Here is a 27,069-nt window from a genome sequence, read left to right as displayed (position 1 = left end):
CAAGAATAAATTGTGTGTAGTAGTAACTGAGGGACGTGGCGAAGCTCAGCAGAGATGGGGAACAGCAGGGAGGGGGTGGTCTCCTGTCTCCTTCCCAAGAGATGGGTAATTCCCCATCCTTCACACACACTTCAGTCCTGGATTCAAGAAACTGAAAAGTCTAACTTAGTCCTTTTCAACTCTCATGCCCCAAATCTGGTGGGACTTTTCAGACAAATTACAGCCTCTGAAATGTGAGTACAGATGTGGGCTTCTGTATGATGTCTTCCTGTCAATGTAGAGGGAGGTAAATGCTGAATGGTTTTTCTCTCTAAACTTCTGTCTTTTCAGAAAGAAATTGAGATGTTTTGATTAAAACTCACTCTGTGACAGTTTTTTCTTTTTTTTTTTTTTAAGGAAAATATATGTTTTCTCTACAATTTTACTGTCTTGTTTTCCTTTAAAGAAGCTGGTACAGTGTAGTAAAAGGGTCTTAATCTGGTTTCTAGTGCCACCTGCTGGGCCCAGAAGGAGCTACAGCCAGCTTCCTGCAGCTTTTGCCCAGATGACACCTATAAGCCAGGGAGGAAGAGAGGGAAAGGCAAGGTCTCTGTCAATTACTGTGCTTGGAGAGTAGATGGAGGCAAAGCCAGGAACTGGGGCACAATAAAGGAGGTGACAGGATATGCCTGTAAGTCCCCATGCAGATTTACTGGCACATGAAGGGCTCTGATCTTTAAGAAGATGAATGTCAGATGATCTCAAAATGTCATCATCACACTTGAGGATGATAAGATAGTCCTCAAGAGCAATAAAAATGAACAATAAAAGTCTAACTTCTGCTATACATATTAGTTGTAGAGTAGCTGTGTTGAGCAGTGTTTAGGATTAAGTGTTCTGGAGCCAGACTGCCTGGGTTTGAATCCAGGCTGTTGCTAATTATAGTTGTACAATCCTAGGCAAGTCACATAACCTCTGGGTGTCAGTTTCCCCATCCGTAAAATGGAGATGATTATAATACCAACCCCTCAGAGCTGCTGTGAGGGAGAGACGAGGTGATACACATAAATCAGCAGCCCCCAACCCTTTTGGCACCAGGAACCAGTTTCACGGAAGGCAATTTTTCCATGGATGGGGGTGATGGTTCAGGCAGTAACGTGAGCGATGGGAAGCGATGGGGAGCGGCAGAGGAAGTTTTGCACACTCACCCACCGCTCACCTCCTGCTGTGTGGCCCGGTTCCTAACAGGCCACAGACCGCTACCGGTCCTTGGCCCAGGGGTTGGGAACCCCTGATATAAAGCACTGTGCACAGAGCGTGGACCCCAGTTAGCACATGGGAAATGTGATCACGCGAGGCAGACCGATATAATGGGAAACGTTCCATAGGGAAGCTCCAAACTGTGCATGCGTCCTTGCTCCGCACCCGCCCAGGCAGGCACCTTTAGGCAAGGCGCTTCACCTCTTCACATCTGCGTTTCCTCAGCTGAAGGACACGCGTAATACTCATCCTACCAGCTCTGCAGCCTCATGTGTATGTAGGCACAGGTCTTGCTCAACATAAAGCATCACATATGCACGCAAGGTGCTACCCACGCAATAAAGCACACGGTCCTTACAGTTAAAATGGTTGGAGTAACAAACGCCCAGCAGACTTTCCAGAAAACGTTTGGCTGGAATCCAATCATCATCTCGATATCTTCACAGAACCTCTGCAAGCCTGCAAAGAGACCAACGGAGATCAAGCATGAGGTGCAATGGCAGGGGTGAGGTGGGGCAGGGGATGGCGTGAGAGCCCCTCACTCAAGTGCCATTGGCTGGGACGGCCCCATCCTGGTGTCGATGTGACCCCTATTTATGCAGGAAACCATCAGACAAATGACTCGCTGCCAGGAAGATTAAGGCAAATGGAACATTTAAATAGATAGTAAACACCCTCTGCAGTGAAGTTCAAAGTGAGATGTCATCCCACCATGACATCTAAAAAGCTCCATCCCGGCCTACCCCGGGAGTCTCCACACTGCCACAGCCTGGCATAGTCACCCGTGCGGCTGTTTTTGAAGGTGGGCTCATGGGGTCAGCAACCAACTCTGACAAAGCCAATTAAAATTGTGATCGATAAGCACAGTGTGTTAGGAAAGCCTTGGGATTTTGAGGGAGACTCGCTGCATGTGGCTTTTTACCCCTCACCCTCACAAGGACACTCTCCCATGAGTCAGTTTATCTCTGCTCTATGTAAGATGCTACGGGCAGGCAAGAACCAAAGTGAATGCCACGTGGCCATCACCCACTTTGTTGGAACTCAGAGGATTGTGGTCTTCTTGGTCGCTGATCAACATAACTACATAAAGTAAAAAGCAGACAAGAGAGTTATTCTCAGGGCCCCGCATAACCGGCATCCACTCTCTGAAAGGAAAAGCGACAGAGGATGTTTGAGGAGGGAACGGTTTCTTGTATTGTTTCCTGAGCTCATCAGAAGCACGGCTTTCTCAGAACTGCGGGATCGCTATGCTGAAGGCACTTGAAAGGGCCCCAAGTTCAAGCCCTTTCATAGTCGGCGGTTCTGACTGGTGGCCCCAAATCATGGGCCACCACAGGCAAGAACCGCACACTTTGAGCAGATGACCTGACCATCTTTGGGTTTGTTTGTCTCCTTTCATGTCATCAAACACCTTCAAGCGAGTGGCCTCTGGACACTAGACCCTCTGGGCATAAGTGAGGGGTGAGAACAAAAAAAGAGACAAAAGTCAAAGATGAGACCCTCAGAAACACACATGAGATCCTGAAAGCAGGCTTCAGTTCTTAAAAGATTCTAAAAATGTCTATTATCAGTATCAATCCTGTTACCAGGCTATTAAATCATCCCCAGGAGATGACGGTGCGCAGCTCGCCTGGGGAAATTGATGTGACAGGGTTCAAGGTTAGACAGAGGAAGACATACAGATAGCCTCCTACGGGAGGAGGGGGGTGGCAGTAGAAGTGCTCAAGCTCCCCCAGAGGGGACCAAGAGCTGGACCCAGAGCTGTAGGAAGGGGTGGATGATGGGGGCCCAGTTTCGGCAAGAGGCAGTTTGATGCTGAGGTGCAGTGCTGGGACTGAAGGTGAGATGGCTTGGTTTCCAGAGTCAGCTCAAGCCCTGGAAGTCAGCTCTCCCCGTGGGCCTCCCGCGGGGGCTCTGGACAACAGGCCTCTGCCTTCAACAGGCTCCAGGTCCCTTGACTGCTCTGCTTGTTCCACAAATGTGGCCCCCCAGATGCAGCCCAGGGACACCGGCTGGGAGCCACAAGGCAAGCCTCCCGCCTCTTGCTCATTCCTGAGTCAGGCTCTCCAGTCCCTCCATCCTCTGCCTGCTCCAGCTCCCACCCAGCACAGCCCGCCCACGCCCCGACTCACGCCCAAGTCCCCACCTGAGTCCCTTACAGCCTCAATGTCTACCTTCCCCTCCGGCCTTTGTTCATATGGCTCCCTCTGCCTGCGCTATCCTTCTCGCTGGTCCAGATCCCTCTTCAAGGCTAACTCTTTTTATTTTTTTTTTATTGGAGTATAGCTGCTTTACATTGTTGTGTTAGCTTCTGCTGTACAGCAAAGTGAATCAGCTATACGTATACATATACCCCTCTTTTTTTTGGATTTCCTTCCCATTTAGAAGGCTAACTCTTGATAGAGGACTTGATCTTGGGGCCTGGAGCATGTGCATGGAGACTTGCCTGCAGCATGACCTTGAACCTGGAGGGGTAAGAGAGCTCCAAAAGGGCTCAGAGCAACTGTTTCTCACTGAATTAGCAGAAAAATAGCAGGAAAAGAAAAAAAAAAAAAAAAGTGGTGAACTCATAGCAACTGTTCTAGATTCAAACCAACAGATTTGGTGCCCAGAAATGGGCCCACCACAACCTCCATATAACCAGCCAATCCTGAACTGTTAAGTCAAGGACCTCCTTCAACCAACCGATCACTTTCACCCATGCAACTTTGTGGCTTTTGTCTTTATGAACCGTACCCTTGCCCTTGGTCTGAGTATGGTCTTCCAGGGGCTGCTCTCCCCACTGTGTGGCCAGGGCCAACCTCCTAGCCTGTGAGCCAAGCACTCATACAGGGCCTGGTGCTCAGAAGGGCGCCACCCCTGGATTAATCTTAATCTCTCCTGTCACCATCTTGAAACTCTTGATAATTTTTTAACACAGGGCTCCACATTTTCCTTTTGCACTAGGTCCCACAAATAAGGTCTCCAGTCCTGTGTGTATCTCAAATGTTATTCTCTTACAGTTAATGTAATGTTTTGGCTGCATCTCCTGGAGTCAAAACCCTATGTGTGGGCTCAGATTTTCCCTGCCTTGGTTAGCAATAAACTCAACACTAAGTCTCGTCTTTATCTACTTTTATATTCTTTTATCTCCAAAACTCCACCTTCTCAAAGTTTTTCTGGCTACCCTGGCCCTCCTTTATCTCTGGGCAGCAAAAGCGCACAGCTGAGATGCACACCTTAGTACTGGCCTTCTTCTCAATGTACGAAGTAGATTTCCTCTTCCTGGCAGCTAGTTGGAAAGATCCGTGAATATAGAAAACTACCTCTGCCCTCCCCACTTTCCTAGAAGCATGCAGGGCATACAGTGAACACTTAACAAATACCTGTTGAGGACTTCGCTGGTGGCGCAGTGGTTAAGAATCTGCCTGCCAATGCAGGGGACATGGGTTCAAGCCCTGGTCTGGGAAGATCTCACATGCCACAGAGCAACTAAGCCCGTGCGCCACAACTACTGAGCCTGCGCTCTAGAGCCCGTGAGCCATGACTACTGAGCCTGCGTGCCACAACTACTGAAGCCCATGCGCCTAGAGCCCATGCTCCGCGGCAAGAGAAGCCACCGCAATGAGAAGCCCGCGCACCGCAACTAAGAGTAGCCCCCGCTCGCCGCAACTAGAGAAAGCCTGCGTGCAGCAATGAAGAACCAATGCAGCGAAAAATAAATAAATTAATTTAAAAAGATATTGCTTAAAAAAAAGTACCTGTTGATTTACTCACAGGCATTTACCTATGTGAGTTATGAATGGACTGAACCATCTTGTTCCTAATGTTTTCTGAAGCCCAGCAAATGGAGCCGGGGGAACTTACACCCTGAATGAGAGGTGGACAGTGACATTTCAGCCGAGAATACATGTGACGATGGAGCTCAGGGAGGGGGACCAGAGAGGAACAAAAGTAAGCTTGAAGTTGTGGGGTTCCGGAGAGATCATGTGTTTTTGTGTTGTTGTTTTGTTTTCTTTTATACTAAAAACAAAAACAAAAAGACTCTGAGGCATTCAGCCTGCAGGATGGACAACCAGAACTGGAGAATGACATATTCCATCCTGTAGACGTCATTGCCTGTGTGACTCTAACATCCCTCACGAGGATGTGGAGAAAGACAGAGTGGGGGCAGGACGTGAAACAAGTAACTGATCAACATGGAAGAAAACAGATCAAGACAATTGAGCATATAGTGATTTGGGGGAAATGCACAGTGTGGAGCCAAGCAGATAAGCAGGCAGCAGGGCTTTGTGGTGGCAGGTCAATCCTATGGTCCCCCCCAGCCAGAAAGTCCCTGTATTGGCTCCCAGGAAAATGCAAATCACTTCTTCAAAGCGACTCTATTAGGTAACAGTCTGTTAAAGGGATTGTTCCTACACCAAACTCAGGGAGTTCCACTTTTCTAGCTACCTCAAACCCAAATACTGGCCTTTGAAGAGTGTTGCCTTGAGAATCTGAATCAGATATTTTGATCTAAAGATAAAACTTGAAAATTGTACCTACTGTATTTTAAATGTTTGAATGGCAGCCTCTAGAATCTAGACTCTAGAGATCATTAGAACTAAGAAGAAAACACAAATCTCTGCAATCCACCTACTTATTTTTCAAATTCAGCAGCCAGGATGGGGGGGAATCAAATCAGTCGGGTTCATTTTCACTCTTCACAGGTTCATGTTCAACCTCCTTAAACTAACCTTGCATTTGTTTGGGGCCTCATCATCTCAATAAAGAATCCAGTGTCCTCGGGAGCGTGCATTATATATTTGTGCAGGCTTTTGCTTTCACCTCTAACAATTATGTTAGCTTATCTCAAATATTTCTTCTAAGAGTCCCTTCTTAGAATTCCATCCAGGTCCAAATCAGAGGTTCACACCCACATCCGACACAGCAGGAGTCAAGTTCACCCTGAGCTCAGCACAGAGTCCACCTGGACCTGGAAGCTGGCCCAGCACCAGCCCTCTAGAGGCCAGGCGATTTCCTGGGTGGTCCCCCAGGAAGATTAGCAGAGCCCAGGGGCTGAAGCACTCAGGACTTATTTTTTCCTTCAGAACCAAAAAATCTACCACCAGTTTTATATGGAGGCTGGGGGGAGCTACTTAAGTTCTAAAAATAGAGATGTTAAAAGGTTTCTGTTTTAATGATGCTTGTAAACCACACTGAACAGCCCTGTTTTATTGGAAAGAATTGTGCAAATGTGTCTTTTGTGGCAGATAGCAGCGAGGATACAGACAGCAGAGGAGGTCAATGAGATGGCTTCCTGCACCTGGGCCAGTGCTGCAGTGAAGAGCTTTCCTGACTTTGCCAACAGACCATCTGGTGACTTTAGCTTATATATAGACCCACGAGGGCTTGAGTTTCCAAAGGAGGGCCCCAGAGGCCTCTCCATGGCAAAGCCTTTGGTATCTGGGCAGAAAGTTAGGATTGTGGTAGATTGGCTGGGCTTCTGCCACTCTCTGCTCAGGTGGGAAGCTCTTTGAAGCCTCACCCTAAATGCAGGTCCTCAATCACAGTGTCACTGCAGGCTCCAGGCTGTCTCATCAGCCCAAAGTGTTGGCAGTTTGGCCTCTGATCCCATCACGACAGCTGGCATGCCTGCCCACTTCTCTAGCCAGAAACTAAACTCTCCCTGCAGTGGGGATGTAATCTCCAGCTGAGACAAAGTTCCCTTCTGCCAACACCTAACAATGACTACAGTATCTTCCTGTTTCTAGGGCACCTAACATTTACATGAGAGGTTTCCTTTTTATATTTTGATTCCCCATCACCCTCCATTTTAACGCGTTTTTCAGGCAAGCAAGAAGCTGCTGAACCCTGATGGACAGGAGGCTAACAATTACGTTAAAAGCAAGATGCTCATACCAAGGACTTCCTGCATCCAAGTGATACCCTGCCTTTCTTTTTACCATCTCTTTTTGGTTCTGAAGTACAGATGGATCATCTGAGTTGGCATTTTTCACCTTCCTGGTATTTGCTAAAGAGGCCTTATCTATATTAGGGATGATTCTGAGACTTCGAGGCACAGGGAAGTCAGCAGTGCCTTGAACCCAATAGGACTTGCTTGTGCTGACCGGAGGTGCACACGAGGAGCCCAGGAGATCACCTGGTGAGACCCCCTCCCCCGCACGCCCAGATACCTCCACGTGAAGGGCAAAGACGGCATCCGCTGACTTACCATTCCTGTTCTTCTAGATAATGGCCCTGATGATTATGGGATGCAGGTTGCTATGGTGATATTAAGAAGGGCTAATCTATAAAGGAACAGGCAGTTTCTTCCTGGGAAAATCTGGGGTTGAGATCTTGTATCACAGGCTCCCATGATGCTAATGAAGTCTCCTAAGGCTCTGTTAGGCCTGTGTTCTCTTTTCTCACTAAAGTATCCGGGAACCAGCCATGACGCTTCTCCTCACCTCAAGCTACAGGAAGACTGCAGCTACCGAGACCTCAAAATGCAAAAGAAGCCTTCCCCTGCCACCCAATCTGGCCATTGTCCTCAGGCATTAACGACGGTTCACTTGCCAGACCACACCCAAAGGCATGTCCTGGTCCTAGCAGTTTCTGGTACAAAGACTACTGAGTTTCACCATCAGCCGTCTTTTGTTTCTCTATTAAATCTAGACCCCAGTGGTCCTGAGGCAAGTTGGAAATAAAGGTACAGCTCTCTTATGTTTCCTAAATAGAGCAATGAAGCCCTTTCATTGTCATACAAAATATGGGAAACCTGCTTGCCATGGACGCTTGGCAACCGACACTAAGTTCTGCCTCAGCATCAGGCACAGTGGTTCCCTTACCGTACACATAGGAGATCCCCACGAGCTCAAAAATGGCAATGATGACGAGGGCGTAGGAGGCGGCATACGTGTCCACAAGCTGAAACATGTAAATTCCACCCTGGTAGGGGAGAGAAACAACCGACATCAATAGGCCTGGATCTAGGCTGTCTCCCACTTCTAGCAGTCAATCCTTCCATCCTGAGCAGGGTCAGGTGCAAACAGGAGTCAAAGGATCTCCCCTCCCCTTGACATCAGTAACCTAACGCTGGCCAGGTATGTAAGCTGGGGGACTTGCCGTGTTAGCAAAGCAGTCCCTGGAAAGACTCCGAGCTAATCAATAGAACAAGCCCAGAAAAGTGATCTAACATCTTACTCTTAAAAGGCAAAGGTCAGCATCCGAAGATGTATATGTGAAAGTAGCCAGATTGCTTCATTTTTGCTTTAAGCAATAGATGACCATTTCTACCCATATACCTGCATGTGACTGACCTTCATGTGACCTTTAGGTGTCTCTGGGCACTCCTCAAGCAACTCGTTGCATTTTCAGCTCACTCTTTAAGTCTCTCTACAATAGATGAGGCTTAGAGACCATCTCCTTTCAATCTATCATTTTCCAGATGAAGAAACCAAGGCCCAAAGTAGTGACTTGCTCAAGGTCACAGGGACAGCAATATATATATATATATCAGGTAAGCTAATACTCAACTTACCAGACACTCAGGACTAGAAGGAACTCAAGTGGCTATAAATCTTGTATATGACAGGTAATCAATTTCTCTGGTCAGTATTTTCATGTATTCCATTTTCTTAAAGTAGGACACACCTGTCTCGTTGGCTCAAGAAGGCTACATCTCAATTGCGAAGATGCTAGAAGTATCATTAGTAGCCAAGGTGACATATTTTCCTCTGTGGTAAGAATCCCTAACGAACTGATGCCATCTCCATGGAAATGGCAATGATTTGGCTGTTGTTATAAGGTCCGGGAGCTAAGAGTAAAAGGCTGGAGAGCCGTCAGGCCCCCCTGCAACCTGCCCCCATCCCAAGCCTGCGCCCAGCAGGCAGCTTACCTGAGTGATCATCGGGAAGCCCATGATGAAGAAACAAATGCAGCAGCCCAGAGTAAAGACTGGCTTGTGTGTGCGCAGGTACTTGGGAAACTCGTCTGAGATGGAGGTCACTATGGTCTCGATGGTGGCAAACTGGAACGATGCCAGCAAAGCGACAGCTGAGACACACCGCCCAGCCCCAAAGGCTCCAAAAAGCCCTTTGTGTTTCCCACCAGGCAAAGCGGTATTTGTATGAGGTTTGGGTTTTAGGGTTGCATTCCCTCGATGGGTCTGAAAGACTTTGCTGGGGTCCAACCCACAAGGCCAGCGAGGGGAATCCAAGCAGGATGTGGGCCTTAGAGCAGTGTTTCCAGCCCCCGGAGACTGCACTCATACCCATCCATCAGGACACTTTAAGCTTCACTTTGTATTCATGAGATGTAAATTCCTCGCCTCCCGTTTAAATCGCATTTGATCTTCTGCTTGAGGAAAAACCCTCTTTGCACCCAACTACTAAACTCTGAGGGCCTGTCAGCATGATTTGTAGTAGTCTCAGCCCCAGAGCAATTCCCCTAAAACCGACCTCATATTATTTTCCCTTATTCAGCCCCAAAGAACTTGCTTTGGCAAAATGACACCAAAAGCGGGAAGTACACAGGCTAAAACTTGCATGGAGAACAGAGAGGGAGAGAGCACGGCTCCTTCGCCCCATCACCTGAGTCACCCACAAATGCAAGGTTATCCTGAGCCCTGGACAGGTACCTCACCATCCCTACATCTCTCAGGGAAACGTTTAAGTACCACTAAGCTCAACCCCATTGCAGGCTGGATGCAGGACCCAGGACAGGAGTCTTCAGGAGAAGCAGGGATCGAAGCGGGGAGGGGCTCACCATAGTGTCAAGTCCAAGAGTGAGGAGCATCAGGAAAAAGATGATGGCCCAGAACGGAGAGAGGGGCAGCCTGGTTAAGGCCTCCGGGTAAACCACAAATGCAATGCCTGGCCCTGGAAGGAACAAGACACATGATTGCAAACAGGTCCAGCTCAAGGCCACCTCTTCCTGGAAGCCCACAGGGTCCTCTCTCCATGGAAGCCCTGAGTTGTTAGTTATCACATGCTGCTCCTGCTATTTGCTATGTTTTTACTCCTCTCTATCCATTTCCCCAATTAGACCTCAAGCTCCCGGAAGGGAAGGACCAGGGGAATTAGGTCCACACCTCAGGGAACTCAGAGGAGAAGCTCAAAAAGAGTGCCAAAGCAGAGACTCGGGGACAACTCGACTCTAAGGCCAGTCTGTATCCCATGCAAATAACATGAAAACCTCCATCTTTGTGTTCATAAGTTGGGGGAGAATGTAATAATTACCCTCTAGAACACTGGGTGATTTTGTCCCCCTGGGCACATATGGCAATGTCTGGAGACATTTTTGATTCTCGTAACTGGGATATCATGGGGGATGATTACTGGTGTCTAGTGTGGAAAGGCCAGGGTTGCTGCTAAACATCCTTCAATGCATGGGACAGTCCCCACAACAAAGAATTATCCAACCCAAATGTCAAGAGTGCTGAGGTGGAGAAACCCTGCTGTAAGGGTTAAACATGCCCAGAATGACATCGTTTCCCCATTTTGTTACCCTTCTTCCTAGTCACTCCTCCAGGAGAAGCCATTTACATAAAACATGAATCAATCTAACACTTTTAGGAATTTGCCCTATAAAGGCTTGGTAAAGATGGGGCTACATCAGTCCACAGGTAATTAAGTGGGGAAGAGGGAAGCATGATATAAGAGTTAAGAGACTTTGGTCTCTAATAGTTAGACAGACCTGGGTCCAAATTCAGACTCCGTGACTTGCCAGCTGTGCAACCCTAGAGAAGTTACTTAATTTCTGTAAGCCTCAATCTTGCCCATCTGTAAAATGGGGATAACAATAGTTCCTCACAGGGCGGTTATGAGGGACAAATGAGGAAACGCACGTAAAGCACTGAGACCAGTGCCTTGCACATCATCAGCACTCACAGAATATTAGCTTTTCTTAGGGGTGGACAATGAACTTGGAAATTAGCAGCTCCGATTCCAGTTTTCCCAAGAATATCACGTGTGGTCTTGGTTGAGGATGTCTGAGCTGCAGTTTTGTCTGCTAACATAAAGCCCCACCAGCCGTTCCTATCTTCCTCACAGCCTCACTGGGAAGATGGCTAAAGACCTGGTAGTTGTGAATTTCCCTGTAGGTAGAAACCTAGATGATAAGGGGCAGAGACCAGGGAACGTCAGGGTAATCCACGGCCAGCGCACGTCTGGAAGCCAGAAATCGTAGCTCCTGGAGTTTTTATAACTCAAGCATAATGACACTTTTTTAAACTGGAATTCATCAGGTTGTTAGCTCCCAATGTTGCCTAGGGCTTTGGGTATTTAAAACATAAAGCCTGGAATGCCTAAGATACCCCCGTTCAATGCATTTATTGAACAGACAGTAGAGACAGCCTCTGAAGGCTCCCTGAGTGAACCATAAAAGAAAAATCTGTATTAAGCTACAGTTCAAAATAGGTCTCAAATGCACCGAAGAAGTCAGTTCAGTGCCCGGAACACTGAGGAAGCCAGTTCAGTTTAGGCCCATGAAGTGGACAAGAAGGTCTTCAAATGGCCACTGCCGGAGGACCTTGGCTCATTGCTTAACAGGATTTTGGCCGTTTGGGCTTTACTGCTTTTTCAGGGAGGGGAATGATTTCAAAATATTCGGCCTGTTTCCATTTCAGCGGCCTCCCTAAAGTATGCAGGGTAAAGGCATCATTTTCAGCAAACTCCATTTATCCAAGATGGCTAGAGAGTGGATTTTTTTTTTCTTTTTTTTTTAAAAATTTATTCATGGCTGTGTTGGGTCTTCATCTCTGCGCGAGGGCCTTCTCCAGTTGCGGCAAGTGGGGGCCACTCTTCATCGCGGTGCGCGGGCCTCTCTCTATCGCGGCCTCTCTTGTTGCGGAGCACAGGCTCCAGATGTGCAGGCTCAGCAATTGTGGCTCACGGGCCCAGTTGCTCCGCGGCATGTGGGATCCTCCCAGACCAGGGCCCGAACCCGTGTCCCCTGCATTGGCAGGCAGACTCTCAACCACTGCGCCACCAGAGAAGCCCAAGAGAGAGTGGATTTTTTAAATACAGTTTTAGAACATCTTGTAGAGTTCAGAAAGATGGACTGTCCGAGCCACAGCGGAGTTTTCCCTGGGCGAGGCCCTTGTTTCTGATGGAGGCTGAGTCCTGCCTCCTTCCTCTCCCTCTGGGAGGCAGCAAGGCCCAGTGGGTGGACTGCAGGCTCCTCTCCCCCAGGGGCCAGAAAACTGGCTCTGCCTCTTCCTAGCTGCGGGACCGTAGGTAAGACTCCGGACAAACCTCAGTTTCCTTATCCGTACAATGGAGATAATAATGGCACCTACACTCAGGGAGTTTCTGTGAGCAGTAAGTGTGTTGATACAAGTAAAGGGCTCAGAACAATGCCTGGCCGTGGCAAGAACTCAGTAAGCACTGACCATTATTACTCTTCCCATGAGAGGGGATCAAAGGGGTTCTGCGTGCCAGCATCTTGGGCGGGGCCCCCAGAGACCTACAGTGACAGCCTCCTTGGTCCTAGAGAGCCACTGAAGACACAACCAGGGGCTCCGGTCAATGGACCCATCACGATCCACAGCACACGGGGAGTGGTTACTCTGCTGAGAAACCTACTACGTGTGGATGCGTTCTCAGAGGACGCAGCACCGGAACCCTTTCCTGTGCCTTTGGAAGGATTGGCATCCAGGTGACAGACAGATGGTGGGACGGTCCGTCCAGTTTGAGAGCGTTCATCTTGATCAGCAGGGTCTCTGAACTATGAGGGGGTGAGGGAGCCAGGGCAGAACTTCCTAGTGGCCTGGTTACCTGAGAGTTACTGCCTAGACCTGGGACTCTATATGCAATACGCACCTCCGTGTTCCTCTGCTGTGGTCTAACCGAGTCTTGCCGCTAGTGGGTGAGCATCTTGGTAGGGCTCTGAGTTGGATTCTGACCGTGAGTCAGTGCTCCCCAGGTAGCAGTTGGCTGGGAGATGACTCTAAAAGGCTGACTTCCCGGCAAGCTCCTTCTCTGGAGTAGATGCCTGAGAAGACCACGCTCCCTTCCCTGTGCCCATCGTAAAAGCAGAGAACAGCTTGGTCTCAACACCAATCCCACCCTCAAGCCCCCAGAAGCTCTGATACGGCCAAGATTTGGGGTAATGACTTTTTGAGCCTCCTTTACAAGGGAGCTGTAAACAAAATGGACTAGGGTTAGGTCATTAAAGAGAAACTGCTTTTGACTGAATACCAAAGCACAGTTACTAATGTTGGGTCAGCAAAAATGAACTGAATGCCCACGTGCCAATGTTGCCCAGCTAGGAGAGCTTGGGGCTGGCACCTAATGCAGGCCCGACCCCGATCTCTGTATTCTGCAGAGCCTCCATTACAACGGAGGAAATTGGACAAGCCTGCTAATCACATATAAGAATGTATGCGAATTCAGAAGACCTCCCAGGCCACTGCCCCTCCCCTGTGGGATGAGACCCACTGTCCCTGCGCTGGTGACAATGAGAAACTACCAAGTACAGTTGGCCCTTGAATAACACAGTTTTGAACTGCACGAGTCCACTCAGACATGGATTTTTTTCAATCGTAAATACTACAGTACAACACAATGTGCAGTTGGTCGAATCCATGGATGCGGAGGAATTGCAGATTCAGAGGAACTGTACCTACCAAGGGCTGACTCTAAATTATAACACGGATTTTTGACTGTATGGAGGGTCGGCGCCCCTAAACCCTTGCATTGTTCAAGGGTCAACTGTATGAACACAACACGTTAGAACCTGTGAGAAGTACTCCTCTCTCCCTGTTAAAATCAGAGGAAATGAAAAAATTCTGAAAAGGGCAAGTTTCAGAGGGAAACAGGCCATTTGTCTGATGCTTTTTATATAAACGAAAAACAAAATTCAATTTGGGTTTTAGCAACTTGTGCCCCCAAATCCCTTTCCTGGGGCAGGAAACGCTCAGAAGAGTTGACAAATGTGGCCCACATCTTAAGAATCACTATCTCTGGCCACTCGGCCACTGGTTCACAAGGAGCTCAGTAATGTCACAAAAATAACAGAACACCTCAGATCTGCTGGCAGGTGGAACAGGACGTACCTGCTCCAGCTACGCTGCTGGAAGGAAATGAGGACAGCGTGGGTGGTACAGGCACCCCGAAAACAAAGCCTCCGCCACTCCCTCCCTCCCCCTTACCACCTCCCTGCTCCCCAGAAGGTTTAAATTTTTCAACCAGGGAAGGGCATTTGCTCAGCTCTGGGACCTCTAATTTAGCGCACTGTTGCAGAACCAAAATCCCTGGGGGTCCAGCACCCTCTGCAGGGAGAGACAGCTCCCCCCCACCAACAAGCTGGCTCTTTAACCCTTTGAGGCCTGCAGTGCATCATCAGCGCCGCTGAAGCAGTAATTAATTATCCTTAGGGAGCCAGGAGACAGCCAGCGGCCCACCAAGAAGGTGACATTGCTAGGGCCTAGTTCTTTCTCGTGCTGGCGTTTGAGCCATTATCTGAGACTTGCAGTGAGCTCCTTGAAGAAAGATAACTGCACAGAGAAGTCACAGACAGGTCCACACTCTGGATCGTCTGGGCCCACAGCCCTGTGCCCACAGCCCCTGGCACAGTCCCTACACCACGGCAGCCCATAAACGCCTCATTAGAGAATGCCCGTCACGATAGACAACGCCACGATGAAATCCCTCAATCACTGAGACCTGCTCAGCACCCAAATCCTCTGTAGAATAAGGCTGGGTGTAAGTAAAAAGTTAACTGAAAGTATTACACACTGTCTACAAGATTCTGTGCTAGAAATATGGATTAAATGAGATAAAAAAGGAGAGCTCTCTGTACACTCCAAAGGGACCACACAAATGCTAGCCATTAATAGAGGGATCACTTGGGCAGAAGGTAAACATTTATTCCACATCCCTCTCACCACCGCCGTCCAACCTTTCCACCCACTGGGGAATCAATTTGCAGGGTCTGCATTGCGAACTAAGCAGAAGACCCTGAGAACACATCTGACCTAACAACCAGGAAAGTGCTTCATCAGGAAAAGGCTGCTCTTGCTAAGCATTAGTGTTTGGTGCCTACAGAGCCCTCGGCAAGGAATGCCGCCCTGAAGCAGGTTGTGCCTACATCCGCTGCAGGAGCATTAGTTTGCCTAGAGAATCCTCTCCCCGTGCCCAACAGGTAGAGACCTTACTTCTGCTGGAGCTGAGTTAAGAGAGGACGGGAAAACGAAGGAAAGGAGAGGGAAGCAGGAAAGGGGCCTTTATAGCCACACCTCTGGGGAAGGACCGGCCAGATCTAACCCTGCATGAGCTTCAGACTCCAGCTGTTCTGGGTCCCTCCGCAAAGGGGGACCTAGGCTGTCCCCCTCTCCAGCCTGTTCCAGAAGGCCAACTTCCTAGCATAGCATAAATGAGGCGCTCAGGGTGTGAACCTGGAATCTGCCCTACAACAGCAGGGTGACCAGCGCACTGTACCTTGGTCTGCCACGTTCTCGATGTTAACCTTGCGTTCATTGGCCATGAAGCCGATGACTGAGAAGATGACGAAGCCGGCGAAGATGCTCGTGGCACTGTTGGTGCAGGTAACAATTAGGGTGTCCCTGGGAGGAAGAGACAAGTTTGCCAATAGGCGTGCTTTGTGAGGAGGAAGGGATAGGGGAGGGACACGTGAATGTGTGCTCGCGTGTTTATGTGCCCATGTCCACATGCCCATTCCTAAATAGGTACTCACTGTAGGCTGGTCCTGTTCTCTCTTATTCACAAGGAAAGGAACCACCAGTCCTGACCACAGGCTCTCTTGGGCCAAGTGGATAAGCACCAAAAGACTCAAAAAGCTCTCCCTCCCCTAACTGCCCTGCTCCAGGGCCTCTGGGACAGAGCTCTGGCTCCACCTGCCCAAGAACTGGATCTCCCCTCCTGGCAGTGGCAGAGGTAAGTCTGTCCATCAGAGCAGAAATTGAGGGGATGAGGCCTTTTGCAGAGTCCGAGACAGGAACGACGTATGAGAGAAGAAAAGGCGGTGGGACCAACTGATGCCACCAAGCATGAGAACAGCCTGGGGTTGGGGCACACGGGCCTAGAAGGGCAAGGGAGGCGGGGAGAGGAGAGAGACCAGCACCTCGGTGCCAGCGCCCTCTGCTGGCCATATGGCTGCCGTTCCCGGCCTGCCCTGTCCATCCCAGACACAGGAGAAGGGTCACAGCTAGATGGAGCCATGAGGCCAAATTCTCTTACATGTTAGAGGCATGACTTTGACCAAGTCACTTCCTCTCCACTCTGACTTTATTTATTTATTTTTTTACACATATCCACTCTTTTTTTTATTCTTTTCCCATATAGGTCATTACAGAGTATTGAGTAGAGTTCCCTGTGCTATACAGTAGGTCCTTATTAGTCATCTATTTTATATATAGTAGCACGTATATGTCAATCCCAATCTCCCTATTTATCCTTCCCCCCCTTCCCCCCTGTTAACCATAAGTTTGTTTCCTACATCTGTAACTCTACAAAAACTTCTGTTTTGTAGATAAGTTCATTTGTACCCTTTTCTTAGATTCCACATATAAACGATATCATATGATATTTGTCTTTCTCTGTCTGACTTACTTCACTCAGTATGACAGTCTCTAGGTCCATCCATGTTGCTGAAAATGGCATTATTTCCTTCTTTTTAATGGCTGAGTAATACTCCATTGTTTACATGTACCACATCTTCTTTATCCATTCCTCTGTTGATGGGCATTAGGTTGCTTCCCTGTCTTGGCTATTGTAAACAGTGGTGCAATGAACATTGGGGTGCATGTATCCTTTCGGACCATGTTTTTCTCTGGATATATGCCCAGGAGTGGGATTGCAGGGTCATATGGTAGCTCTATTTTTAGTTTTTTAAGGAACCTCCACACTGTTCTCCATAGTGGCTGTATCAATTTACATTCCCACCAGCAGTGCAGGAGGGTTCCCTTCTCTCCACTCTGACTTTAAATGGTGGCAATGACTCCACCTCCCTCACAGGTTGTTGTGCGGACAGAACCAGATGAGGCCTGCACCGCACAGAGCCTGGCACAGAGCAAGTGCTCAGGATACAACCCACCTTGTCCAGGACCTCAGTTTACTGATGGGGAAACTGAGGCCCAGGGGAAGGTAATGGGCTCATAATGGTAGGTTCGGATTTGAACCCAGACCTCCTGCCCGTTAGCCACACCACACAGCCTCATTTCTAACAAAGCCAGCGCAATGCTTCCCCCTTGGACGATGCTCAGACTGATTCTCGCGGGTCATAAGTTAATAAGCAACTATGACCAAAGAAGTTCAGACACCTTAGTCTGGCATTCTAGCTGTTACGGGCTGAATTGTGTGCCCCCAAAATGTAAATGTTGAAGTCCCAACCCCCAGTTCCTCAGAATGTGACTGCATTTGAAAATAGGGTCTTTAAACAGGTGATTAAGTTAAGAGGAAATCGTGAGAGTGGGCGCTAATCCAATACGATTGATGCCCTTATAAGAAGAGGAGATCAGGGCGCACAGCGGGAAGACCATGTAGAGACACAGGGAGAAGACGGCCAGCTACAAGCCACGCAGAGAGGGCTCAGAAGAAACCAACCCTGTCGACACCTTGATCTTGGACTTCTAGCCTCCAGAACTGCGAGAAAATTAGTTTCTGTTGTTCAGGTCACTCACTCTGTGCTATTTGCTACGGCAGCCCCAGGAGACTAACACAGAGGTTCTCTCCAATCTGGCCTCAGCCAATTCTCAGGCCCCATTTGCTTCTTGCCCAGTGAGCACACACCTGCTCCAGTCCCACCAACCTGCTCCCCGCCACGTCTCCATCACACCCATCCCCACTCATCCCCACCTGAAAACATTCCCTTCCTCCCCTAACGCCTTTTGAAATTTGGCCCAGCATAGATGTCACTTGTGTGAGGCCATCCCAGCCAGGCTAGGCCACAGCTTAACTATAATCTCTTCCTTTCGGTTCACGAAGTATCTCATGCATGATTAAAAATAATAAGAATGGCAACTGCTGTCTACTGAGCACCTACTATGTGCAAAATATTGCTGTGAGAATTTTGCATACATCATCTCTTACCCTTCAACAAAATATTGTAATTTGCATTTTACAGATGAGAAAACAGAGATTCAGAGAAGTGAAGTATCTTACCCATGTCTTGGAGTTTTAGAAAATGGTGAAGTCATAATACAAATGCAAGTCTCTCTGACTCCAAGGTTCTTTCTTTCTTTTTTTTTTTTAATCATCCCCTCAGTATTTTCTTACTGCTTGTCACAGATGGATTTAACTTTCAGATGTCACCTCCTCCAGAAGCTATCCAGGCTCTCTCACATCTTTGGGGTTCCAGAGTCCCCTAATATCACACTATCCAAATGTCACCCTGCACCAGAATCACCTGAGGATCCTGTCTTGATATGTAGATTCCCGGGCCAGCCCCACCTCCTGATGTTCTGTTTCCTCAATCTGGGAGGGGACTCAAAGTTTGCATAACTTTGGGTTTAACTGACAGATAAAATTGTAATACATTTTAACATATTTAAAATGTACAACGTGATGATTTGATATACATATGCATTGAAACAGGAGTCCCACCATTGAGTTAATTAACACATCCATCACCAAGGTATTCTTTCCACTGTACCATGCTGCCTTTCTTACGGGGCTCTCTAGAAAAATGTTTGTCGAGTGACTGAATGACCATACTTCATCAGCGACTACCATACAACTGTATCCATGGACTAGCTAGCTCACAAATGACTATTCCAGGACACAACCAGCTGCATGGCACCTCCAGAGAAACTCAATTCCATCCCATGTGTCAGAATCAGGGTGCAACTTGGGGTCCAAGCCAGGCCACCAGAAGCCAGCAGCTAGGCCTTTGCAGGCGATTTCCCCTACACCAGAGCTGTCTGGCTCTGCCTTGGGTGAAGTGTGAGGATATGGCCTCAGGTGTCTGATGACACAGCCCATGATTCTGTCCCCAGGCCCTAGTCCCACTCACCCGCCACCTCTGGGACTTGAAGTGCCTCCACATACCTGTAGCAGTTGTTGTGGAATTTGTTGTAAGAAGAAAGAGTGATCAGGCCTCCCCATGCAGCAGATAAAGAGAAGAAAATCTGAGTGGCAGCATCTTTCCACACCTAGGAGGCAAAAGAGGGGAAGATTCAAGGTCACTGAAGGAGGCTGGCCCGGGGGAGGGGAGTCTCCCAAAGCCACACCATCTCCCCCGGGGAAAAGGCAGTCAGGACAAGATGACTTTGGCACCAACATAAACGAGAAACATACGTCATTTGCACTGGAAGCCAGAAAGGCAGTAAATGACCTGGGAGACTCTAACTTCATTCTAATCAAAGCAGAGGAACTCAACAAGCAATGTACACGTTTCATGCTTGCAAGCCCTACAATGTAAAACTATACAGAAGGGGAGAGCCCTTTCTTTAGCTGGAAACAAACTCCAAAAAACAATTTGGAACAGCAAAAATATTCATGGATACAAAATGAAAACCTTTTAAAATTGACATTCCCCCCCAAAAATAAAAAATAAAATAAAACTGACATTCCTAAAGATTACAACAATTTACTAAAAATCTGAAATTCTGTAGCCCCTCATCAAAGTAAAGCAAGTTCTGTGCCACAGCTCAGTGGATTTTACAGTGCCACCTCATTCTCGAACTTGGCTGACAACGCCGCTTGGTCATCTTGGCGATTTCTTTTAATTGTCCCATCAAACTCCAGAAAGCTACTCAAGAGTTTGAGCTATAGATTTATATGATTTGATATGGACTTCCTATCATTTTTATAAATTAAAACTGGTTTTTAAATTGTGCTTAACATATGCAAAGAGAAAGTTCAAGTGTGTGCTGGCAAAGTCTGTACCACAACCTCCATTCTCCCATGCTCCTTACTAACAAAGCTGTGGTTTTATTTAAAGGCAGCCATCCGTCCAGCCAAATGGCCACCTCCCAGAATCAAGGAGAGGCGCAGCTGAGAGGAAATCATCATATGACTTAGTTTCTGGCCAATGATGAGAAAATCAAGTGTTATGTGGAATTTCTGGCTTTCTCCTCTTTTAAAGAGAAGGAGGATGCCTATCTCTATCTCTTCCCTCACTGCTTTGTGCCACCTGGAATGCTGACATGATGGGTGGAGCTCTGGCAGCTACATGGCAGCTACTCACTGAGGATGGTGGGGCAGAAAGACAGGAACCTGGGACACCATGGAGCCACCCAACCAGTGCTTGACTATCTACCACTGGGCTGCAAATGAAATAAACTTTTGTTTAAGCTGCCATTATCTGGAGGTTTTTCATTATGTGCAAACTCAATCCTAGTTATGTTTTCTTAAAATCTTCTGGAAAAGCAGATTTTTCTTTAAGGTGAGAAAATGCATTTCTTATTAAACAATCACCCCCTCATGTGAAGTTCTGGGGGTTGGGAATTTTAGAGTAAGATATGCCTGTGCAGAATATGCCAAGAGAAAGTGTAAGTGTGTGCTGGCTCTGTGTCGGTGTGCCAGAAGTATTCAAATCTGTCTGAGCCCTTTAAGTTATAATTGCTTGCGGTTTGCCTAAGTGCTATTATTTTCCAACCAGCAAAACTCCATTTCCAACACACTATAATTAGCAACAGATAAGTGGCATGAGGTGGCCCAAAGCTATTAAGGGAATTTCATTCTTCATTTCAGCCTCGGCAGCCTCCCAGATGTAGGACAACTATTTCAGGAATCTGAAACCCCCAGCTGCTCACTTCTCATTAAAAACTTCCTGAGTGTGTAACGTTTCAAGATTATCAGGAGTTTGGCAAACAGTGAGACGCCCTGTGGGCAGAGGTCTGACCCCTTCTGCTAAACAGTGTCCTGGAGCAGGACCCAACCCTATGTGCCGTTCCCCCCACAGGCGCGTCATAAATGAAATCAGAAGCCCACCGTGGCATCCGTAAGTTTCTCCCACTTAGGGGTGATGAAGTACCAAATCCCAGCGCCAGCTCCAGGCAGGGTAACTCCTCGGATGAGAAGGATCACGAGTACAACATACGGGAACGTGGCCGTGAAGTACACCACCTGGAAAAACCACCGACACGGGGCAGGAGTGAGCAGACACACAGGATGTGACCCAAGGAGCATCAACAGAGGCAGAGTGTGATCTGCCACCCGGACACAAGTGCCTGATAGGCTAGTTTTCCCCAAACTCTTCCAGGTCTGGGGACACAAGGAAGGCACTGGGACCAAAGGTGAATCAGAGAGAGCCAGAAATGAAGTCTCGAGGGGGACAGCCAAGACTGTGGGTTGAGTCAGCCTGCAGTGCAGAAGTGGACAACTCCCTAAGGACCAACTGAAAGAGAAAGGTTATGTGTCCCCCTCCTCCTTAACTCCTAGCCCACCCTCTGCTTCAGGCCCCAAATCCCACCATTAGAGATTAATTTCTTTAGCTTAAGTTTTCCATCCTTGTTTGTACACACACCCTAAGTGAGGCAGCCTAGTGACATGAGAGAACCATGATCTTAGAATTTTAGACATATTTAGGTTCAAATAAAATCACATCTCTGGCCCTGAGTAGCTATGAGACTTAGGTCAAGCTAATCAGCTCTCTGAATCTCAGTTTCTGCAGCTGTAAACTGGGGATAATAGCACATTTCTTAAAAAAAAAATAATTGAGGATTAACTGGGCCCCTAGCACAGCACCTAACCTGTAACAGATGGTCATTAAATGCAGTTAAGTTCAACAAGCATTTATCATGGCCTACTATGACCTGGGAGCTGTGCCAGGGCTTAGATGCATAAAGGTGAAGGAACTCGACCTCGGAGACCCGGAGACAATGTCTGAATAATGGGCTAAGCAGTTCCAAACAGGACACCGTGAAGTCCAGGGGAGGCCACTGGGCTCAATCCAGGAGATTACAAAAAGATGCATGGAGATGACGCACCACGAGTTGGATCTTAGAGGCCAAGTGCAACGCAGAGGAGGTGAGGTGAGGTGGGAAGGTGAGGGAAGAAAGTGGGAAAGGCAGGGGTGAGGGAAAGACCCTACATTCCCTAGGAGCACAGCACACAGTTGAGGCTAGGAGCAATGGGGCACTAGAGACATGGGAGGAGACAGGTCGTGGAGGCCCCGAGTACCAGCCAAAGGAGGCTCCTAGATTCTGCACGAGAGGGAAGGACCAGAGCCGAGAAACATTTGGGAAATATCATCAGCAGAACTTGGGGGCTGTGGTTGAATGGGGATGAGCGAGAGGCACCTTCCTTATCTGTCAATCAAACCTCAGAGTGGAGGAAGGGCTTGGGACCAGGATTCAGTAGACAGAGAGAAGAGCAGACTGGGAGAGCTTGGGCTCTGCACTCCCACGGGCCTGAGTTCAAATCCCAGCTCCATCATTTATGAGCTGGGCCACCTTGGGAAGTGACTTAACCTCACTGAGTCTCAGTGTCCACACCTGCAAAGTGGCAATAACAAAAGCATACTCCTCACAGGGCTGTTGGAAGAGCACAATGGGACGATGCGTACGACATGGAACAGGACTGAGACCCTGGAAAGAGAAGTGCCATTTCTGTCTTGCCAATGACTCACCAGTCCTAAATTTAATAACCCTGGCAACCCTCAGCTCATAAGCCAGTTACATCCCAAAAGTGCATTAGGAGACACTTGGAAGGATGAGGCTAAGCTCCTGTCCTGGACCACCAAACCCTCCCTCATCCACAGGATGGGCATAGACAGCCGCCTGAGCACTGTTGGTTCAGAGCCCCTCTGTGCTCACCCACAGCCTTCCGTCCTGGGGAACCCAGAACACCTGCCTCCAGGAAGGAGATAGAGTCCCCATCACACACTGGCTGCATAGACCCCATGGCCTGACAGGGGCTCTGGCCTGGCAGCGGCTGGCAGGCGCTGGGATTTTAAGAGATGAGAACTGATTCAAGGACTTGCAAAGGATGGATTGAGGGAAAGTCAGGGTTGAGATGAAGATAAATCTCTCGGGGTTACTTATTAATCCAATAAATACACACATATGCATACATAGGTACACATATTTTTGAGCATCTAATATGTTCCAGGCACATGCTGGGGAGGGTGGCTGGGACGATGGCCATAATAAAGGGGAGGACAGGGAAGGCCTCACTGAGAAGTTGCCCAGGACTTGAAGGAAGTGAGAACGAGCCAACTGGATATCTGGGAGAACATTCCAGATAGAGGGAACCGCTGTCTGGACCCTAAAGACCCTAAGAAGGGAGTGTGCCTGCCTTCTAGGAGCAGCCAGGGGCTGGGCAGGGGCACAGGCGGGAGAGGAAGGTGGGGGTAGGGGTGGAGGCAGGGACAGATCCTGCAGAGCCCTGTGGGCCCGTGTGGGTGGGGAGGGGACGGGGAACTGCTGCAGGGATTTGGGCAGAGGAGTGATACGATCTCACATTTTAGCCGTCACCGGCTTGCCACGTCACGTTTACACTGCAGGGGCAGTGGTTAGGAGGCCACAGCAGCGATCCAGGCAAGGGACAGCAATGGCTCCATCCAGGGTGTTTCAGGGGAGCTAGGAGAAATGATCAGAAACCGGATGCACCGTGCAGGAAGAGCAACAGAACTTCCTGACCAATTTAATGTGGAGTGAGCGGGGTGGTGGTGGTGGGGGGGAGGAGTCAAGGGTGACCCCAAAGGTTGTGGCCTCAGCAGCTGGTGGGCAGAGGTTCCGTCAGCTGAAATGGGACAGGCTGCAGGTCAAGGAAAGATAAGGAGTTATTTCTTCATCTAAACCCAATTACTCATCAAGGCCAAAGTCTTCCTGTCTACAGACCAGAGATGGGCTGGTCTCCTCTTCTCTGCACTGCTGCCACCACCGACCAGGAGCCCCCTCCCTGTCCCCCGGGGCAGCAGCCCCCTTCACTCTTTGCCCTGAGGCACTGGAATCACCAGGGACCATGAGGGGGGGCTCCCTGCTCCCTCCTATCCCCCCCCCAAACCTGCTTCTCTCCTTCCCCTTAAGTGAAACCCTTCCACACACAGACAGTAGGAAACCCAAAGGCATCTGACGTCTCAGGAGAAAATCACCCACCACAGGATGACCCGGGCTGTCCTCCCAGCTGTCGGATGGGGCTGGGGAGAGGAACACTACAGGGCCGGGCGGGGCCCCGCCAAGACAGCAGGGGCAGGGTGACAACTAAGGGATATCCTCTTCACCTCCTGACCATGTGGAGCTGGTGGGAGATGAGGATGGAAGGAGGCAAGGGAGAGGAGATGACGTAGATAGTGGGGTCCAGCAGGAAGAAGACCCCAAGAGTGGCACCAGTCTAACCGGCTGAGACGCTGCTCCCGTTTGAGTGCGGGAGAGAGCCCATTTCTGGAGTTCCCTCCATGGATCAGCTCTTTGCAGTCCCATTTTACAGAGGAGGAAACTGAGGCTCAGGTTAAGCCTCTCACAAAGGGTTAAATATCTCACTCAAGGTCTCCCAGCTGGAGCCAAGATCCAGACTTGAAGCTTTCTAACTACAAAGCCTATTTCCATTACCTTTAATGCCACTCACTGGGCCACACGATCAGAAATGTGTGAGGCAGGGCGGGGACTAGAGTGAGGCAAGGGAACACCCAGGGTGCACAACTTAAGGAAGCACTCACTCTCATGGGGCCGAGCCTGCACATGCAGGAAACTGAGAGTGAGTGCCGCCTTAAATTTCACACCCTAGGCACTTGCTTGCCTCACCAGGTCAGGCCCTGGTATGTGGAATGGTGCACTCACTTTGTCAGTGGGGATTGCGGTGAACTGAAAGGGCACACAGTTTCATTTTGAAATCCTGGGGATGCCTCCAATGTGAGTCAAGCGTTAGGTGTCTGTGGAGGTTTCTTCACAGCTAGTTCTCCTGTGTCATGGGGGCTTCAGAATGCACCTGTTTCAGGATGGACTGTCAGCGGAATTAAACTTGAACAGTAATGAATTATACTTGGCAGGAGTGACAATGACAAGTTGATCTGAGCCTGCTGGCCTGACACCTGGCCGCATCGTCCTCACAACGGGAGCCCTGAACAGGTGGTAAGGCCACTGCCCCCACCCCAGCCAGTGCCAGCTAATTAAGCTAGCTTTGTGGCCTTGCCATAACTCTCAGGCACAGCAGCCCCTGAGGTCAGATGGGCTGCATTTGACCTTCAGACTGCCTGCTGGTCGCCCCTGCCTCTGGAATTCTAGCTGCTCAAAGGGAGACTCAGGTCTCATAGGAAGCAACCGGCCACTCTTGTCTCCTAGGGCCCTGAACAAGAGGAACTGAGTTTATCTTGCTGCAACAGAAGAAGGACATCTCTGTTGCTTAGAAATGACAGTCTTGGTGGAACTTCGATCACAAAGGAGCCTGTCATAATGAGGTGTTGCAGCCGTGCTTCCAAACAAAGCTCCATGATTAATGTCTGCACAAGCCAGGGCAGGATAATAAACTGGGATGCATTATTTCTGGTGGTATTCCTCATTAAAAGAAAATTAATCATTGATCCCTAATTGGAAACCTTTCTCAATGAAGCAGAAAGATAACTTAGCCGATCTAAAAGGAAAGCTTACTTGCTCAGGGCTACTCAAAAATCCCCATTTCAAAGAGAGAGAGCCCATAAAATCTAGCACCAAGGATTAAATTCTAAATCAATGCCAAGAACTGATTCTAACACCATCCCCCCAAAATTGCAGACTGATAAGCAAAGAAGGATCTTAGAGAATATTTATTTTAACCCTTGAATTTGCAGATGTGAAAGATGGGACCCGGGTGCCTCCTGGGACTTGCCCAGCTGGCAATGACAGCTATTGACAGCAGGACGGGGTAGCAGTGCAAGGGTCCTGATTCACAGTGGAGGGACTTCTATCCACCCAGATGCAAATGACGGCTCCAGAATTCTGCATTTCCATCTATTTCTAATAGCCGCTCCTTGGGAGAGGATGTCATGTAGTGGAAAGAGTCTAGGCTTTAAAGGGAGACAGACCTGGGTTCAAATCCCAGCGTTGCCACTTACAAGCTGTGTGACCAGGACTTCCCTTGTGGTCCAGTGGCTAAGACTCTGCGCTCCCAATACAAGGGGCCTGGGTTCCATCCCTGGTCAGGGAACTAGATCCCACATGCTGCAACTAAGAGTTTGCATGCCGCAACTAAGACCCAGCGCAGCCAAATAAATAAATAAATAAATAAATAAATTAAAAAATAATAAAGTATTCGGGAGTTTGTGAGTAGGTTATATGTAAATACTACACCATTAAAAAAAAAAAAAAGCTGTGTGACCTCCAGCAATTTACTCTACCTTGATGCACCTCAGCTTCTCTATCTATAAAGTGGGAAGAAATGTCCTTACCTAGCTGGTTGTTGGGCAGATTGAATGCACTAAGGCAGGTGAAGTAGTTAGTAGAGTGCCTGGCACACAGAGTGTTCAACCAAGTTCCCTTTCTCTCTACATTTTCCCACCAGAGCCACTGCTTTCAAGATGTCAGCACGGCACAATATCCATTCAATACATCAGTCAATCATTATCACAAAAATGAAAAGAGTTAATGTCAATTAAGAACTGACCATATGCCAGGTATTTTATATATATATATTCTCTCACCTAATCTTAGAACAGCTCTATGAGGTATGTACTATTATCCCCATTTTACAGATGAGGAAACTGAGGTTCCAATGGTTAAATAGCTTGTCCAGAGTTACACAACTAGAAAGTGATCAAGATGGGATTTGAACTCAGACAGGTCTGATTCTAAAGCCACCAGGCCATCCTTCCTCATGTCACCAACAAGGCTGCTGTTCTGATCCTCCTCACCTAACACCTCTTCTCCTGCCAATCACACCTTCTAGCCTATCCTGCTAGAGACCTGTCTGGCCACTTCGATTACGGTTGAAGGTGCCCTCTCTCCATCTCTAGCTATACGTGATGGTCCTGCAGTTCGATTTTGGCTGA

At 48.6% G+C, this 27,069-nt stretch overlaps 1 protein-coding gene across 1 annotated transcript in view; it reads right to left on the bottom strand.

The window, feature by feature from the left end:
- SLC6A5 (solute carrier family 6 member 5) overlaps positions 1 to 27,069 on the bottom strand; it is a 59,427-nt gene that overhangs the window by 10,595 nt on the left and 21,763 nt on the right. The window contains exons 7-13 of the mRNA XM_082476762.1: positions 21,096 to 21,230; positions 19,209 to 19,312; positions 15,642 to 15,766; positions 9,967 to 10,079; positions 9,098 to 9,229; positions 8,049 to 8,148; positions 1,598 to 1,698 (exon numbers count right to left, since the gene is read on the bottom strand). Coding sequence (XP_082332888.1) covers positions 1,598 to 1,698; positions 8,049 to 8,148; positions 9,098 to 9,229; positions 9,967 to 10,079; positions 15,642 to 15,766; positions 19,209 to 19,312; positions 21,096 to 21,230 — 810 coding nt within the window. The remainder of the gene's footprint in view (positions 1 to 1,597; positions 1,699 to 8,048; positions 8,149 to 9,097; positions 9,230 to 9,966; positions 10,080 to 15,641; positions 15,767 to 19,208; positions 19,313 to 21,095; positions 21,231 to 27,069) is intronic.

Source organism: Balaenoptera physalus (assembly GCF_965194825.1).
Source record: "Balaenoptera physalus genome assembly, chromosome: 10".
In the NCBI taxonomy this organism is placed as follows: domain Eukaryota; kingdom Metazoa; phylum Chordata; class Mammalia; order Artiodactyla; family Balaenopteridae; genus Balaenoptera; species Balaenoptera physalus.
The sequence above is the reverse complement of the archived record's forward strand: the minus strand, read 5'-3'. Positions and strand labels throughout refer to the sequence as shown.